At 54.6% G+C, this 16796-nt stretch overlaps 3 protein-coding genes and 1 non-coding gene across 10 annotated transcripts; 2 read left to right on the top strand and 2 right to left on the bottom strand.

Moving 5' to 3' along the window:
• Positions 1-1156: 1156 nt before the first annotated feature.
• Positions 1157-2640, bottom strand: FAU (FAU ubiquitin like and ribosomal protein S30 fusion). Of its 2 annotated transcripts, none has more exons than XM_090258800.1 (5): positions 2554-2640; positions 2227-2309; positions 1993-2137; positions 1496-1551; positions 1157-1328 (listed from the first exon to the last, which is right to left on the bottom strand). In XM_090258800.1, exons 2-5 carry the CDS (start codon positions 2299-2301, stop codon positions 1203-1205), a joined length of 402 nt encoding a protein of 133 aa, XP_090114926.1. In that variant the 5' UTR covers positions 2302-2309; positions 2554-2640; the 3' UTR covers positions 1157-1202. The 2 variants fall into 2 exon arrangements, with proteins under 2 accessions (XP_090114926.1, XP_090114933.1); XM_090258807.1 differs by having other exon boundaries at positions 2227-2341; positions 2554-2614.
• Positions 2641-2739: 99 nt separating this feature from the next.
• Positions 2740-5750, top strand: MRPL49 (mitochondrial ribosomal protein L49). The gene is made up of 4 exons (XM_090258787.1): positions 2740-2893; positions 3936-4086; positions 4888-5012; positions 5124-5750. Exons 1-4 carry the CDS (start codon positions 2816-2818, stop codon positions 5268-5270), a joined length of 501 nt encoding a protein of 166 aa, XP_090114913.1. The 5' UTR covers positions 2740-2815; the 3' UTR covers positions 5271-5750.
• A 1024-nt stretch (positions 5751-6774) lies between these two features.
• Positions 6775-13749, bottom strand: SYVN1 (synoviolin 1). 6 transcript variants are annotated; one of them, XM_090258757.1, is made up of 16 exons: positions 13650-13749; positions 12697-12845; positions 12416-12508; positions 12175-12327; positions 12016-12064; positions 11531-11634; positions 10785-10911; positions 10594-10693; positions 10445-10510; positions 10226-10342; positions 9966-10129; positions 9587-9715; positions 9338-9490; positions 9065-9251; positions 8088-8242; positions 6775-8002 (listed from the first exon to the last, which is right to left on the bottom strand). In XM_090258757.1, exons 2-16 carry the CDS (start codon positions 12826-12828, stop codon positions 7896-7898), a joined length of 1836 nt encoding a protein of 611 aa, XP_090114883.1. In that variant the 5' UTR covers positions 12829-12845; positions 13650-13749; the 3' UTR covers positions 6775-7895. The 6 variants fall into 6 exon arrangements, with proteins under 6 accessions (XP_090114883.1, XP_090114857.1, XP_090114873.1 ...); XM_090258731.1 differs by having other exon boundaries at positions 9338-9493; positions 13650-13748; XM_090258747.1 differs by having other exon boundaries at positions 8091-8242; positions 9338-9493; positions 13650-13748.
• A 1913-nt stretch (positions 13750-15662) lies between these two features.
• Positions 15663-15767, top strand: LOC150017521 (U6 spliceosomal RNA). The gene has a single exon (XR_016509433.1). It is a non-coding gene; the product is annotated as a U6 spliceosomal RNA (small nuclear RNA).
• The last annotated feature ends 1029 nt before the right edge of the window (positions 15768-16796 follow it).

The following is a 16796-nucleotide window of genomic DNA, read 5'->3' as shown; positions in this document are numbered from 1 at the left end:
CAAGTTCCCCTCCATGTCTGACTGCAGTTATTTCAGCTGGAACATTTACCATCTGACCACCTCATTGGCTCATTTCAGGTGTCACAGCCTATCATCTTCAGACACCTTTCCCAGGGTAGTGTGTCTGTGTACCCAAAACCCCTTGGTTACAGCACCCTACTTACTTTCTTTGAGGCTATTAACACTGTTGCCTCATGTAAATGTATTTCAATAAGTTCGTAGAAGGGAGGAGGCCAAGTCTTTCTAGAGACAAAAACAGCCAGTATATTTCTACTTACTATGTGGCAAGTGCTGATCTAAGTAAGCACTTTGCATCCTTCATTTAATCCTAACAACTCTCAAGTGATGATAGCAGATTAAATAGTTATAAATGGAGCAAGGATCAAAACTGAAGGCAGTCCAAGTCTAGAGCCCCAGGTCTTTCTCTACCCCATGGTATGCTGTATTCCAGGAAGCAGCAGGATCAAAAACATTAGCTGAATGAATGTGTGGGTATGCACTGGTTACTAGTAGGAAACCTTGAATCAGACCCAGAGAACTCAATTTTCTGGGAACAGTGAAACAATCCACTGACCAACCTGAGTTGTGATTAGGTTAACAAGACCAGCCATGTAATCCCAAGTACAAACAAGATCCCCACAGTGCCAATGTAATCAGGAAAAAGTTTCCAAAATGGGGCAGATCAGATTCCTGCCCTGGACTCCACTAAGGCTGGCCCCAAGTTCAGGGAAAAGTCAGACCGGCATTCCCTAGAATTTCTTCTATTGGAACTCCTTCCTTCTACAGACAGCTGCCACCATAAAACTCCCACCACAATGATTCCTATTTTCTGTTTAAGAACAACAGAATAAACAAGTAAAAGAACAAGAACATAAAGATTTGGGGGAATTATCAAGTTATTTGAGAGCAGAAATTTCCCAAACTCTACATTTGAAGAACTGGCATGTGTTGTTACTGGTTTTCATGGGAAGCCTTTTCCTATAGTTTACCACTTCGACCCCTCACCCCAACCCCGCAACCATTCAAGGGCCTCTGCTTTCCTCACTTGACACTGCCAAGAAACCAAAATGACACCTCACTGTTGTCGCAGACACACCACTGGCCCTTAAAGCCGTCTCTCTCTCTAAGCCCTTACAAATGAAGACGAAACAAGATGAACAGGCTACGTGGCTTTATTAGAGAAAGCCAGGATTACAAAGGACTTAAGAGTTGGCATTGGGGCCTTTCTTCTTGCCAAAGGTGGGCACGACGTTGACAAAACGCCGGTTGTACTGCATCCGCCGCTTGGCCCGACCAGTCTTCTTCTTCTTCTTCTCCTGTTTGGCCACCTGGAAAAACGGGAGGCTGATCAGACCCTGACCGATTCTTCTATGCCTTCCCCCTCAAGCTCATCTCCATGGAGCTAGACGACAGACAGGTCAAGAGCCAGGGGCCTTGGCTTATCTGTGATACAAAAAAATGAAGTCCAAAGGACACCACTATTACTCTCACTTACCTTGGGGGTCTGACCTCTTACTTTCCCAGCACGGGCCAGGGAACCATGGACTTTACCTGTGGTGGGAAAGGAAAAGAGCAAGCAGTTAGCAGAACAAGACCCCACCCAGCAGAATTCTTTCTCCCTGAACTCAAGCTTTAAAGGGAAGGTGGGCACAACAGGGAATGAGAACGAGTTGCAGAGATTTAACATCCTGACTAAGAATGTTAGTCTGGTATTCTGGGTTTCAGGTCAGGATTCTTCAGCCTGACTTTAAACAAAAACTGAAGGGCACCTTGGGGACCCGGTCTACCCTCCTGTTTTTAGTGAGGAAACCGAGAAATAAACAAGGATCTAGTAAGTAACTGAAAGAGAATTGTACTCGGGCTCAGTCTTCATGGAACCCCGAAGGGACAATTCTGAGGGAAACAGGAAAACCCGCCCTGAATTGAGGCCACTGATCTCCACGTCGATTAGGTGTTTACAATCAGTTCAAAGGACAGTCCTCCCCAACTCACCTCCCAGCATGCGGCCGGCTACTTCCAGAGTGGTCAGAGCCTCCACCCCACACTGGCCCAGGATAGCCTCATCTTCTAGGGGCGTGCCTGCAAGGAGCACGACTTGATCTTCTGGAGCGATGCCCTCCAGCGAGGCTACATGAGCCTACAGGCAAAAATGAGGTTCATTAGTGGTCTCGCACGGGGCGCGGTAAAAGAATACAATGGTACCCGGGGAGCACTACGCAGCCTTACCTTGATCTGGGCGACAGTCTCCTGGCCGGTCACCTCGAGGGTGTGTAGCTCCTGGGCGCGGACAAAAAGCTGCATGTTGGCGACTGAGGAAAGAAATGCTCGTAAGAGAAGTATCCTAGGGGAGAGGGAGTTGGGGAATCGATGGCAGGCCGGGGGCGATCGCGGATCTCACGTGGATAAGACACGGCCTACGAACCAGGGAGGTTGGGTGGGGACAAGAAGCCGGCCCACATAGCAGCCCTTCTTCCTCTATTTTTCCTGCGCCCTCTGATCTCGCAGCCAACCTACTATGAAGCCCTCCAGATTCAATCGCGCCCCCAAACGTACCTGAACGGCGGCCTCTTCCGCTACCGCGAAGATGGAGTCGAGAAAGAGGAAGGCGCAAGAGCGCACACGTACTAGCCGCTTGCTGCGTCCTACGTCACTGCTAAGCGACGAGGGACGCTGACATTTGTACCGCCCACGGACGTCCTAGCCCCGCCCCTTTACGCTCGCGTAGGCGTTTTCCCGGTTCCGAGAGGCGTGCGCAGGTCGGGGCGGGACGAGGCTGGTTGCGCGCGCACAAGGCTAATGTTCGGCGGAGTTCAAGATGGCTCAGGCCGTGCTCCGGGCTTCGTTTCAGGCTTGGAGAGTCGGCATCCAGCCGGGCTGCGGGCTACGGCGGCAGGTGAGAGCGCTGAGGCTGGAGCTGGGGGCAGAGGGCTGTGTGTGAGGCTCACTGTTAGTCCTTGTAACTTTGAAAATCGCTTTGCTGCCTGGGGCCTCAGTTTTCCCATCTGACCAGGGAGACCTTTTCTGTAGCTGAGATTCTAGATTGAGAAGGAAGGTGACACGGACTGGTGTGTGCTTCGGCGTGTGGAGTTGGAACCTGAGTGGGGGACAACCCTGGACTGTCGGAACCGGGAGCGACTGTACATCGACTCTCGCTGCCTAATGTTTTGGAAGGGGAAACCGGTGCATAGGTCGGCCCACTTCTAGAGCTCATGACGTACAGGACGCTTGCTTCATCCTGCTTCGCTGCGCTCATTGTAACCCCGCGGCCTAGCGGGACTCCGGGTATTTGTTGGGAGAAGTGCCCAAGAAGGATCTTAAGGCTGGAGGATGGGAGGACGGACTCCAGACTGTGCCCTTGGGTAGAGTGCTTAATGTCGTAATCTTCCTTGGATTCAAAAAGGGTGTAATAAAATACATAATTTGTCCCATTATGAGAATTAAGTGACAATGCCTGTAAAGCGCTTAGTACAGTGCCTGGTGGTGTCCGTATGAGACTGAAACCTTCCAGGTGAGGGAGAATCGCGTCAGGTGAGTGTGAGTGCAAAGCCGTCGAGAGTGTTGAAAGTGCCTAACCCAGAACTGGAATATTTCAGTAGAACGTTTAGATGAAACTTTCAGCCCTGAAATATGCCAGGTTGGTCAGGCTTCCAGTTAATTGGATTTTCAGAAATATACACACACTTGTCATTGGAGTCCCAAGAGGGACTAAGAGGGCCAGGAGAGGCGGGCTCTTCGGAATGCTTGAGCTGCTTTTCCGGCCCCACCTGCGCCTTGACAAACAAACCTGGCGCCTCTCTCTCTCCAGCCATTCATTTATGCCGTTTTCTCCACCTGCAGTGTTGCCTTCCTCTACTTACCGAAGTTCTCTCTATCCTGTGTTGGTTGGGTGGTGAGTGAGCCGATGGAGAGATGGTTGCTTTTTGTTTTTACCTCAGAGCCAGACCAAGGGACCTCCCGATTACCCCAGCTTCGTGGAATCTGTGGATGAATTCCGGTTTGTGGAGCGCCTGTTACCGCGCACCAGCATCCCAAAGCCCCCAAAGCATGAACACTGTCCTACTCCTAGTGGCTGGCAGCCCCCCAGAGGTGAGCTGGACAATGGGCTTGGCTGAAGGCGACAGGGAAGTACCCGTCCTCAGTGGTCGGGTGAGACTCTGCCCTCCTCAGTGGGTTCAGGATTTGTGTTGAGATCTCTCAGGGCTAGTATCTGTCTCATGTTCGAGGAAGGGCCCAGGAATGGAGCCACGTTTTACAAGGAAACATCCATCCACACTATTGGGGTAAGGTCCTCCCATGCAGGGTAAAGAAAGCATAGAGAGAAGACCCAAGAGCTTGGGACCCCCATCCCCCGCCCCCTGCACCTCCCCTTCCCACACACACATACGCACTCCATAGGTCATGTGTCATAATTGAGAACACAGCTTGGGAGCTGGGCAGTTCCGGGTCCGAGGTTGGCAAGTGTGATCTTGTGTCAGCTTCTCCCAGCCTCCGTTTCACCAAAATGGAGATAATCTGCTTGGCACATAAAGCACTTAGTGCAGAGCGTGGCACGTGGTCAGTGGTCAGTGCTTGTAAATCCCCATCCCTTTGTGCCAGAGATTCATTTTAGCTTCCCTAACGCAGAGGAGGAGGGCAAGGATTGGCCTCATAGGGGGACCCAAAGATCCGGGGAGGCATGGCCCTGACTTCATTTCTTCTTGAGCACCTTTTAGTGCCAGGCCCTGTGCTGGGCCTTGGGGTACTAGTGTCCTGGCTCTGAACTCAGGGAGAGAGCAGGTCTCCCGACCCGAAGTTTGGACACGGCTTTGCCATCGGTGCACTGACCCTCTGCTGAGGTGGGATAAAGCCTGGGAAGATTTAGCTTATCACTGTTCCTCCCTGTTCCAGACCCTCCACCCAACCTGCCCTACTTTGTGCGGCGCTCTCGGATGCACAACATCCCTGTCTATACGGATATCACACATGGCAACCGCCGGATGACTGTGATCCGGAAGGTGGAGGGAGATATTTGGGTAAGTGTGTGGGTGGGTCAGGGTCTGATTGTGACCCTTTCAGGCCTGAAGTGATGGGAGTCCTCTAGAGGTGACAGTTTTCTGACCAGGCTTGATGGTTATCTTCCCCAGGCCCTGCAGAAGGATGTGGAAGATTTCCTGAGCCCACTGCTGGGGAAGACACCTATCACCCAGGTCAATGAGGTGACAGGTACCCTGCGGGTCAAGGGCTATTTTGACCAGCAGCTGAAAGCCTGGCTCCTAGGGAAGGGCTTCTGAGGCCTGGCTCAGCAACCTGCATCACAGCACCCCCACAGCCTGGAGTCCAGGCGATCTCAGGAGGAGGAAGTGGGTGTAGGAGCAACTAGGATGGAGGTACAGAGACCAGGGCTAAGGGCTGGAGCAGGCTAGCGTGAGGGCTAAAGGGCTTCGGCGCTGGCTCGCATAGAGGGGGAAACAGGACCATCGCACAGGCGCCAGCACCCGGCGAGGGCTGTCTGCCATTGGAGACGCACTGCAGGTAGCCAAGCCGGTGAGAGGCCTTAGTTGCTGTCCCCCGCCACTGCCCGATTTTGGTCTGTTCTTTTTCTTTTTTTTTATCTTAAGCCAAGGACATGTTTATAGATTTCAGAGAGAGGGGAAGGGTGGGGGCGAGAGGGAGAGAAACATCAATCGGTTGCCTCTTGCAAACGCCCTGCCTGGGAACCCAGCCTGAGACCTTTTGGTTCACAGGACAACACTCCTATTGACTGAGCGCCACCCCCCACCCTCCGCCCCCAACCTGAGCCAGGGGTAGGTTGTTTTTTTATTTGTTTGTTTGTTTTTAACAACCTAGGCATGTGCCCTGACCCAGAACTGAATGCACGACTTTGCAGTTTACTGGGTGACCCTCCAACCAACTGAGCCACACGAGCTAGGTCTGTTCCTGCTTTTTCTTCATTGCAGCTCCATGGGCTCAGCTGTTCAAACTCTGGAGGTTGTTGGCTGCCCCTCTCGTGGGAGCAGTAGCCCAGCCAAGTTAGGGAAGGGCAGCAGAGGACAAGACCCACTGGGCAGCTTCCTTCCTTGGCCTTCAAGACTCCCTGCTGCAAACATTCTCAAGGCCTTGCTCTAGGCCAGACCTGGCTTGTTGGAGGCTAGAGAATAGAGGTGATGACAAGTCCTGGGGGTCTTCAGTTCCAAGTGCAGTGCTGGGCACAGGGGCATGTGTGCCCATGTCAGCCTCTGGGCTCAGTCTTCCTACTCATGGTGATACAAGGAGGCCCACTCACCTCTGCTCCATTCGGGACCGGTTGGGCCTCATTAGGTTTCCAGCTGTAGCTGGTCTGCCCACAAGGGGGTGCCAGGGAGCACCCAGCACTGAGCCATGTTTCCCAGCTGGCGGACCTGGTATCAAGGCTGGACAGGGTTTGCAGGCAGGAAGATGCTGGCCTTTTGCCCCTACCATCCCCTCTCACCACCGAGCCAGTGACCCTCACACTTGTCCTGTCCCAAAGGCCAAAGCCCTGAGTTTCCCCCTCTGCCACAACATCAGACTGGCTAAGACATGGTTCAGAGCCTGGTTCCCTTACTTGGTCTCTGACCTAAGGCAGGGTACTTAACCTTTTGGCGGCTCAGTTTCTTCATGTGTAATATGGGTATATCTTCCTAATAGTTGTTAATTACAGTGTGCCCAAGGACAGCGCTAGCTTGTATAAATAAACCCGCCTGGAGATTCTAGGCCACTCAAATCTACAGTCTGAGCAAGAAAGCAGAGCCCAGCTCACTGCTCCTATGACACCAGTTCTACCAATTGTTAATGCGAGTTTTTATTTGGCTGTATATACAATTCAAGCTATTAAAATTTGTACAATATTTACAAATTAAATAATCATCTGAAACTCTCCTGCAACTCATGTAACACAAAACCAAGGGGAAAAAGACAGGGACAGGCAGGCCATGGCTCCTGGTTCCACCTGGCCCAGATCCTTTTCTAAACTGGAAAGACCGGGAGCCTGGCACTCCTGCTTCTTTTTCTTGGGGTCAAGCATTCAAAGTCGAAGACAAAATATAAGCTGAAGGAAATAGCAAGAAAGTAATTCCAATTCTAAACTCAAGAGTTCTGTATGTTGAGAAGTGGCCTTCCGTCGATTCTGGGTTTGCAGTGGTTCCAGCGCAGACACAAGCCCTCAGCCTGGAGGGAGGCTGGGCAGCGGCTGCTGGGTGAGACCAGGGACAGTCTCACTTTAACAAGCTACAGGGAGAGAGGGGCCTTGGTCGGGGGGACAGGGCAGTGTCCCTCAGTGCTGCCCTCTTGCTTCTCTGCCCCCAGGCACTCCTTTCCCTGAGTTGTGTGGTTGCCAGTAAGACACAGAAATGTCACAGGACATAAGGGACACAGCCACCACCATGAAGGGCTTCTGGGGAGTTCAGGGTAAGAACAAGACATTGGTAGCAGTCTTGGTTGGTGGGTCAGGGAGCAAGCTCCCGGCCTGCCCCCAGCCCCTTGAGTCCACACTTGGGAATGGGAACTAATACTGTTCGGTACTGCAGCACAACTCCAGACACACAAGTGGGGCTCAGTGGGGGGCTGCCCCTTCTCCCAGGAAGAGGTGGTGGGCGGAAGGCTTTCAGAGGCTGTGCTGTTCTGCCCTCGCGGCCCTAGCAGAACACAGGGCTGAAGGGTTGGAGAAGGAGGCCGGAATGGACCCACGATCCCCATGGCTGCCCAGGACTGGAAGGGCTGGAGTCAGCTAGGGCCCTAGGCCTCTTTCCACTTGGCCTAGGAGATGCCACCTCCTCCGTCTCAGAGCTGGGGGTTACTACTCCCTGGTACAGATAGAGAGGGAGCTGGCACTTGGTGGCAGAACATGTTCCAGCAGGGGCTGCTGAAGAGGGGGAGCAGGGGCCAGGACTGGGGCAGCGTCAGTGGGCAACAGGGGACTCCAGCTTCTGTAGACGGCGGCGACGGAGCTCTGCTGCATCAGGCTCCCCTTCCTCAGGCAGCTCCTCGGTGCCCACTGACTCGGGAGCTGCGGACAGAGAGGCGAACAGTGGAACACAGAGACGTCCCCTGCCCGTGCCAGCTCCCCCAGCCCCCCCAAGACTGCCCACAACTACCTGGAGGCTTTTCAGTTTCAGGGGCTGGCGGGGAAGCTCCTGGGGACGGGGTGGTGGCCTCAGAGCTGGGGACACTGGTGGAGGAGGCAGCAGTGACAACTGTAGGGGCAGTCTCCTCAGTGGGGTTGACTGAGGTGGCAGGCCGGGGAGGCCTAGGAAGAGAAGGGACAAGAGGTAGGCACAGCTTTGGCATCCTGGCATGACTAGGCAGACTCTCCTGTCCTTGGTTAGCCTTGCAGAAGAGTCCAGCCTTGATACGCCCCTGCAGCCCCCGAGACCATCAGACAGGAGTCCGCGCACGTAGGACTTCCTGTGATTCTGTACCAGGCTGACTGTAAGCCACCTACAGGCAGGGACTGTGGGCCTGTTCGCAGTTACACTGCGGTCTCCACCCTGGGGTGTCGGGCGCCTTTCAAAAGGGACCCACTAAGGCATCGCACTGAATAAGCCCCCGTCCACGCCTGTGCTGTCATTGTCGGGTGCCAGGCACTTTGTACACGTGACCTGTGAACAGGAATGAGAACCCCTTCTATTCCAGTAAAGTAATGGTGGTCACAAAGCACTGAGTGATGGGACCAGGACTTGAACTTGGGCCAGGCTGGCTCCAAGTGACTACATGCTGTCTAAGCTCAGCGGCACTGATTCGCAGTCAGTGTCACCATATGTCAGGAGGATGTACACGATGAGCTAAAACACTAAGAGTTATGAATAACCTGACTTTACAAAAATGTAAGGCAACAAAGTTCAAAATCAGCTCTCTGATGATCCTCACTCCTACTCAGACCCAGACAGGCCTTCTGCAGAGGGAGGGTCAGAAGACACCAAGAGCCCTCAGACCAGGGTGTGCCTGCCAAGAAGTGGCAACAGGTACCACGAGGGTGGCAGAAGAGCCGAAGGCCAAGAACCACTGTCGGGAGCCACCTCCTGGCAGCCCCACGCCCCTCTGCCCGCCCTGGGGCCCCGCGCCCACACACCCCAAGGAGGCGAGCACGGTGAGGTACTGGTTGATCTGCAGCATGGCAGCGTCCAGCAGCGTGTGGATGTTGCGCAGGCTCTGCAGCCGGGCTTCCAGGTGCTGCCGCTCGTGGCCTTCAAGAGCCCGCAGCTCCTCCGGGGTCAGCCCGGCAAAGCCAGCAGGGGGCACGGGCATTGGGGGGAAGGCTGGAGAGAGGCAGAGGCTCAGTCTGGGTTGCTTGGGCAGTACATCCCCCAGCCCCACGGACAACCCTGAGAGTGGCCCTGCTTACCAAAGGGTGGTGGCAGTGGCATGCCCATCCAGGGAGGGGGGAAGGGGAAGCCCGGGGCGGAGGCAGCCTCGGCGGTGGGGGCAGAGCCAGGTGCCGGGGCAGAGGCAGCTGAGGCAGCTGTGCTTGTGGCTGCTCCACTGGGCCGAGAAAGGGCTGCTGAAGAGCAGGAACAGGAAGTGAGTGAGTGTTGAGGGGCCTCTGCTTCCGTTCCTCCCACATCCCTGGTTGTCGTCGTACCCAAAGGCTCACCTGCACTGGTGGATGGAGGGGCCACAGCCTCTCCTGAGCTGGGGGGAGGTGGGACTGGTGGAAAGGGCCCCATGGGGGGCCACAGCGGGAACATGCCTGGAGGAAAGGGAGGCAGGAGGCCCTGGGGGACTGCAGAGAGAGGACAGGAGGTGGTGAGAAAGGTCCAAATCACAGGCAAGGGGCTGGCTGTTGGTAACTGTGTCCTCTGTGAGCTCACCACTGACCACATGACCGCACCCATCTGTCTTCCCATGACCCCCTCCCCAACCAGACTGAGCTGCTAGTGGGCAGTGACTCTGATTCCCCTCTGTATTTCCCTTTCCCAGCCGAGGGCAGGTACTCGACAGTGTGTTAGCTAGCTCAGTGAGGGGCCACTCACAGTTGGGAGGCTGGGGCAGGAGTGGTGGGGGGTGGGGGGCAGGTGGTGGCCCCTGATCCGCAGGTTCAGGGGGTGGCGGTGACTGAGTTGGCAGTGATGCACGAAGGACATCCATACGGCAGGTAGGGCAGGTCTGCTGCCGCTGGAACCAGGAGCGCAGGCAGCTGGCGGTCAAGACCAGGCAATGGTCAGCACGTTCCTCGGGGCCTGCCTCCCAGAGCCTGTGCCCTGATGCGCAGGCTCCCCAGGGCCCCTCCCACCTGGTATGGAAAATGTGGTTGCAGGGCAGTCTCTTGGCACCGGTCACCATCTCTTCTCGACAGATGATGCAGACATTGTCCACTGCCTGGAGTTCCTCAGGGGTGGCATCTGGGTACCTGATTAGGACAGGCCAACGACATGTCAAGACCAGATCTGGAGAGCAGAGTACCACAGCTGGGGGCAGAGCTCAGGAGGGCACCTAAGGCAGGCTCACTCACAGTGTGTTCATGTTGCGGATAGCGCGGCGAGACATGATGGCATCTGTCACAGCTTTCTTGAACTGCCTGAGGGGACAGTTTCAGTGAAAGTTGGGGGAGGAAGAGGGAGAGGAGGGATCAGAGCGGGGTTGGGGGTGTGGCAGGCTCACCTCATGGCCAGGTACATAGGCCGGATGGCAAACAGAGGGAAGGTGTGCACTTTGATCATGATGGTCATGAAAGCCATGTACAGCAGAACCTTGATGAAGCCTGGGGGAAGGGGTGTGCAGAGGGCAGGTTACAGGGCCTGTGAAGCAGAGCCGGGCACACTAGTGCAGGTCAGGGGCCAGGCTCCTTTCACCTGTAAACAGCTCTGTGTAGAGCATGTACACGGCCTTATTGTCCCAGGGGTTTTCGCTCTGGAGGTCCACGGAGTGCAGCACGTACTTGATGAAGATGGTGAGCACCATAGTCATCAGGATGGCGTACTGGAGGGAGGAGGGATGGCGGGCGTAAGCACGCAGCCCCCCCTTGCTCTGGCCGCAATGCTACTCCCAGGCCTCTGCACAGCAACGGTACAAGCACAGGCTTGGACCCAGCCGGGGTCTTCCCAGCTCCTCCACTCTCTACCTGGTGTGACTGCTGGCAACCCACTAGCGCTCTCTGAACCACGTTTGGCTTGTCTGTAAAATGACAGAATTAACTGCTTTGCTGATTAAAAGAGACGCAGGGCAAGTGCTCAGCACAGGGCCTGGCGTACACTAAGCACTCAGCAAAGTGGGCTGTCACCGATGAAACACGCTCTTCCTCTCCCAGCCATCCGCCACTAATTCCTTCTGTCCATCAACAGCCAGCTCCTCTGGTTCCGCTCCCAGGAAGCCTTCCCTGAGTGCCAGGTCAGGACCCCTCCTCCACAGGCGCCTCTTCCTGTGCCTTCCCTACTCTCCTAGGAGTGCGTAGAGGGCTGGGACTGACTGATGACTGCTCCTTGGTGGCCCGCGTGGGGCTGGCCACAGAGCAAGTGCTCAGTAAGTGTCTGCTGAGTTATTCAAGGCACATGCAGTGCCACCTCAGACTTGTCCTCCCAACGTCCCAAGCCAGTTTTACCTCAAAGCCAAACACCAGCTGCACAGAGGCCCCACGGGTCAGGATGCTGTGATAGGCATGGCTGACGAAGAGGAAGTCCAGGATGCCCAGGAGGAACATAAGGGCTGTGGGGACCCCCCAAATGGGGGGTTGGAGGGGTCAGCCCAGGGCCTGGGAGCCACCCGCAAGCCCACCAAGGTCCCAGCCTCTAGTCAGGTGAGCACACACCACTGAGCCCTGCCCCCTGGGAACTCCAGTTCCGCCCGGTGGGGCACTGGGGCAGCCCCAGCTCCAGGTGAGGCAGAGCTGCGGGGGCAGGCAGTTGAGAAGCCCTGGAGTGGAACAGGGCAGAGATGATGCAAATTAACGTCCTAAATTATCCTTCCTGCACAGCTGCGGCCGAGGGGGCAGCCTGTGCTCCAGGGCACAGGCCTACAGGCAGTGACTATGTCCCCGTGCTCCGCGGGGCCACCTCTGCCCCCCTTCCCCGCGCGGATCTCACTCACAGACAATGCGGCAGTGAAAGAGCCAGGAGATGTTGGGGCTGCGCTCCATCTGAGGCAGAGCAGAAGGGGCGTCCTGTCAGGGGGGCCGGGGCTCACCCCACGTCCCAAACCCAGCCGCCTGGCCGCTGGCCGCTCCCGAGAACCCCCGGCCCGACTCACAAAGTCCACACGGTCTTCAGCCAGCCAGTGAAAACACTTGAGGAAGAGGAGGAGAGTGAAGAGCGCCACAAAGCGGGGGCTGAAGTCGTCCCGGAAGACGGTGAAGGCCAGACATGTCTCAGTGACGGCATACCAGGAACGTTCCAGAAGGTGCTGGGGGTTGGGCGGGAAATAACGCGGAAGTCAGACATCATGCGCGCCCGCTCCCGGGCCCTCGCCTTCGGGGCTACAAACATCTCACCTCCATCTCTGCTGCCCTCAGCTGCCCAAAGAACACCTTGCCCATCACCTTGCCCAAGAGGAAGACGAGAACGAAGGCCTGGATGTACAGGACCTAGGAGCAGAGAGAGGCTGCGGTGTGAGGTCACCTGCTGCTGTGCTCGGCCTGGGGCTCATCAGTCAGGACCCTCCCCACAGCGCCTTCCAAGTGAAGCAGCTGGAGGCTCCTTCTCTCCGACCTGACCTCTAGCCCCACCCCCGTCTCAAGCAACCGCCTCCTTCCGTCCCTGACCCCGCACTCACCGCCATGCTGGGGCTGGACTTGGTCAGGTACACCACCGTGGGGTAGAACTGGTGCTTGAGGTAGTAGGCATGGGCCACCACAGCCCCGGTCAGCGCCAGGCTGGCCGCCATCATCACTGCGGTGCGGAACATGGCCCCGGCCGGGACACCTGCACGGGGCAGGAGAGAGGGGCTTGGATGGCGCCCACCTGGTGCACACAGCCACCGCCTGGAACCCAGAGGCAGGACACAGAGGGAAGGAGAACACTCACTGCACGCGCACAGTCCCATCAGGAATAGCACACACTCCCCCGTGTCACAAACAGAAAACTGAGACTCAGGGATCACACGGGCGCCTGGCTCAGTTTTGCTTCAAATCTAGGGCTCGCTCCTCGCTGCCTGCCAAGCCGCCGCCCCTGGGGAGCGAGGAGGAAAGGCAGCAGTACTAGAGGGAGCAGAGCTGCTACCACTGACCCTGAAGTGAAGACGATGCACTGTGATGCAAAAGACATCTCCAGACGCGGGAACCTGCGGCCTGGCCTAGGAGGAGCCAAAGCGCTGCGGGGCGCAGCCGGGCAGGCGACAGCGCGGGGGACAGCTCTGCCAGGTGGGCAGCCTGACACGCGCCCCGCGGGAGCGGGCGGGGTCCGTCAGTCTGGAACTCTGGTGCCCCCCAACCTGGGGGCAGTGTCAACTCGGGCCACGGGAGAAACGGCCGACCGACAGGATGCAGTGCTGGGGCTGAGGGGCCGGGGTGGCCCCGTGATCGCGCACCTGTAAGCGCCAGGAGCTGCGAGCGTCGCAGGCGGGGCCCAGCCTCAGAGCTGCCGTGAGGGCGCCTGAGGTCTATCTACCGCCAGCTGACAGGCCGAAAGCGGGCGGCGGGCTGAGGGGCGCGCAGCCCTGGAGAACTCAAGGGGAAGGTCCAGGTCCCGACTCCAACCGCAACCCGGGCCAGACCCGGGCCCACTCACCAGGAGCCCAGCGCCGCGAGCCCGCTCAATCCCCACGACTACGGAGGCGTCCGGGTTAACAACACTCCCCCACCCCCTGCGAGCCGGAACTTCTAGGCTGAGACACCTCACTTCCGGAAGCGCGGGGCGCGGCGTGGGCCGTACCAAGTGCACCTTCTGCTTGGCCGCATCACGTGTCTTGTGTGGTGCTGGCAGCACTCATCCCACCACCATATCTGTGTTCGCGCCCACGGTTTGAGCAAGAGATGTAATATGTGGCCGGTGCGGAATAGGGCAACCGGGGAGTGACTAGGGTTCCCCTATTTATTAATCAGAGATGGTAGCGTCGCCGCTGCTGAGTGGCGTCTGCTGAGGACTCAGGCTCGCAAAGTGGCTGGAAGGTGGAGCATTGTGGGGGCCCCGCACTTGGAGGGGGAAGTAGACGAGGGATAGGCATTACAGGCCTAAGACAAATAAATTGTTTTAGAAACTCATTCCAGGGGGGATTTACAACATTCGACAAACGAGAAGCTTTCTGGGAAAACTGGATTCAGGAAAGGAAATACTTGTCTCCTGCACGATTACCCCCAAATTGTGTGGGAGTGAGTTGGGTCTCCGTGGCTACTCCTGATTGGTCGAGATAGAATTACTCGGACCAATAAGAAAAAGAAACGAAATTTACTGGCCTATAGGAAGAGAAAACAGGTGAGCGGTTGCTAGGGGCGGAAGGCAGCGTTGCCTAGGACTAAGTCCAACCCCTGTGGGCGGAGAGTGGGGAAGGCGCAGTCCGTGGGCGGGTGGGTGATCATAACGGCCTGGGGGAACGTTTGCCACGCTACTTAGGGGAGGGGCAGTCAGGTGTGCTAGGGAATGAGGAGAAGGCAGACCTTTAATACCGTTAATCTTGGAGTGGAAATGCTGTGTGCAAAAGGACAGACTTCAATGATGCATTCCCGCAAGCCTCCCCGGACCTGTAGCTTTACTGTCCTTGTATTACTCAGTTCCGGGCCAAAGGCACAGTTGCTTTTAGTCTCGTGCTGCCCAGTATTTCAGTATGGGTCTGGGTCGCTGCCAACGCATTCTGTTCATTGCCAGAATGGAGCTAAGGCACCCACTTTGTGCCTTGCGAGTTTGTCGTCTCATTTAACTATCACTCATTAAAGTTAATAAGCTAGGTGCTGCTATCCTCATTTTATACGTGGGACAGTTGAGGTCCAGAGATGGTATCAAGACCTGTCCTGGGATTGTCATTGAGTCCTGGCTTGTTGCCTCAGCCACCCTCACCACCACCTGTTGACCTCAATTGGCCTATTCAGTTTGGCTTGTAAGCTGTCACTGAGCTGACTCCATAAATCCATCTATGACTTTCTAGCGACTATTGGAGTTAATAAATGAGTTCAGCAAGGTTGCAGGATAGAAGATTAATATGCAAAAAATCAATTGTATTTTTATATACTAGTAATGAACAATCCAAAATTGAAATCAAGAAAAACAATTCTATTTACAGTGCACACAAAAAACGTTTATGAGTAAATTTAGTGAAAGAAGTATAAGATTGGTACACTAAATATTACAAAACATCACTGAAAGAAATTAAAGATCTGAATAAATGGAAAGAAAACGCATAAGTATAGATTTGAAGACTTACTATTGTTTGATGGCAACACTCCCCAAAATTGAACAATTCTGCTCTGGCTGGTGTGGCTCAGTGGACTGAGTGTCAAACTGTGAACAGAAAGGTCACCAGTTCAATTCCCGGTCAGGGCACATGCCTGGGTTGCAGAGCAGGTTCTCAGTTGGTAGCGTACAAGAGGCAACCACACAAAAGCAGATTGAAAGATACAAATAAACCCAGTGGGGGTGGGGAGGAGAGGCAACCATACATTAATGTTTCTCTTACTCTCTTTCTCCCTTTCTTCCCCTCTCTCTAAAAAATGAATAAAATCTGTTTAAAAAACCATTCAACAATCCCTGTCAAAAACCTATCTGCCTTTATTGCAAAAATTAACAAGATGATCCTAAAATTCACTTTGAGTGCTCACTTTGGCAGCACATATACTAAAATTGGAAGGATACAGAGAAGACTCACTGGTCCCTTAGCAAGGGTGACATGTAATGGGTGAAGGTTTCCATGTTTTAAAAAAATAAAGAAAATTCATGTTAAATGCATGAGATCCAGAATAGAAAAAACAGTTTTGAGAAAAATAAAGTTGGAGTATTCATACTTTGTGATTTTAAAACTTGCTATAGCTCTGACTGGTGTGGCTCAGTTGGTTGGATTCCAGGTCAGTACACATGCCTGGGTTGTGGCTTCAGTGCCCGGCTGGGGTGCATACCAGAGGCAGCCAATCGATGTTTCTCTCTCACATCGATGATTCTCTCCCTCTCTTTCTCCATCACTTCCCCTCTCTCTAAAACTAAAAAAGTCTCAATTCAAAAAAAACTTACTACAGCCTTGGCTGGTGTGGCTCAGTGGTTTAGGCACTGGCCTGTGAACCAAAAGGTCGCTGGTTCGCTTCCCAGTCAGGGCACATGCCTGGGTTGTGGGTTAGGTCCCTGGCTGGGGGCGCACAAGGCAACCCCCACTGATGTTTCTCTTCCTCTCTTTCTCCCTTCCTTTCCCTCTCTCTAACAATAAATAAATAAAATCTTTAAAAAAAAAACACTACAAATCCACACTAATCAAGACAGACAAATAAATCAATGGGCTAGAATTAAGAGTCCAGAAATATGAGAGGGATCCCCCCCAAAAACCGGAATTATCTTCTGGAGGGTGAGCCCCTTGTAGTACAGGCTTCCCCTGCTAGGTGAGTATTCTAGAAACACATCTGTATTGGTGTACCAGCTGGCGTTGTTGTAAGAGACTGTGTTAGGCTTCAGTGACTTTTTTTTAAAGACTCAGTGCATTTGCCCATTTCATGATGGGTGATTTACGAGCACACCTGCCTACACTACACTGAGTGTTCAGCAGTTTTTGACCAAAAATGGCATGACCCCCATGTCTCCCCTCCCCCACTATTCACCCATTCTTGCTCAGAGCAACTTTTTTTTTATCTCCCAGGATGGAAAAAGGTCCTCAAAGGGGAACGTTTTGCCAGTGTGGAAGAAGTGAAACAAAAAATGGCAGAAACGGTAAAAGACATAAAAATCAACAAGTTAATCCTGATT

Source organism: Furipterus horrens, unplaced genomic scaffold, assembly GCF_987537825.1.
Source record: "Furipterus horrens unplaced genomic scaffold, mFurHor1.1.pri manual_scaffold_2, whole genome shotgun sequence".
NCBI classification, from domain to species: Eukaryota; Metazoa; Chordata; class Mammalia; order Chiroptera; family Furipteridae; genus Furipterus; species Furipterus horrens.
Note: the sequence above shows the minus strand (reverse complement) of the source record. Positions and strands in the feature narration are given on the sequence as shown.

Coding starts and splice junctions, on each gene's coding strand:
- FAU (XM_090258800.1), bottom strand. CDS start 2,301: ATGCAGCTTTTTGTCCGCGCCCAGGAGCTACACACCCTCGAGGTGACC. Junction 1,552..1,992: donor AGCCGGCCGCATGCTGGGAG/GTGAGTTGGGGA, acceptor TTCCCACCACAG/GTAAAGTCCATGGTTCCCTG. Junction 1,329..1,495: donor TAAGAGGTCAGACCCCCAAG/GTAAGTGAGAGT, acceptor CCGTTTTTCCAG/GTGGCCAAACAGGAGAAGAA.
- SYVN1 (XM_090258731.1), bottom strand. CDS start 12,828: ATGTTCCGCACCGCAGTGATGATGGCGGCCAGCCTGGCGCTGACCGGG. Junction 12,509..12,696: donor AGTCCAGCCCCAGCATGGCG/GTGAGTGCGGGG, acceptor CTCTGCTCCTAG/GTCCTGTACATCCAGGCCTT. Junction 10,511..10,593: donor CCTATGTACCTGGCCATGAG/GTGAGCCTGCCA, acceptor CTGTCCCCTCAG/GCAGTTCAAGAAAGCTGTGA.
- MRPL49 (XM_090258787.1), top strand. CDS start 2,816: ATGGCTCAGGCCGTGCTCCGGGCTTCGTTTCAGGCTTGGAGAGTCGGC. Junction 4,087..4,887: donor TGGCTGGCAGCCCCCCAGAG/GTGAGCTGGACA, acceptor TCCCTGTTCCAG/ACCCTCCACCCAACCTGCCC. Junction 5,013..5,123: donor AGGTGGAGGGAGATATTTGG/GTAAGTGTGTGG, acceptor TATCTTCCCCAG/GCCCTGCAGAAGGATGTGGA.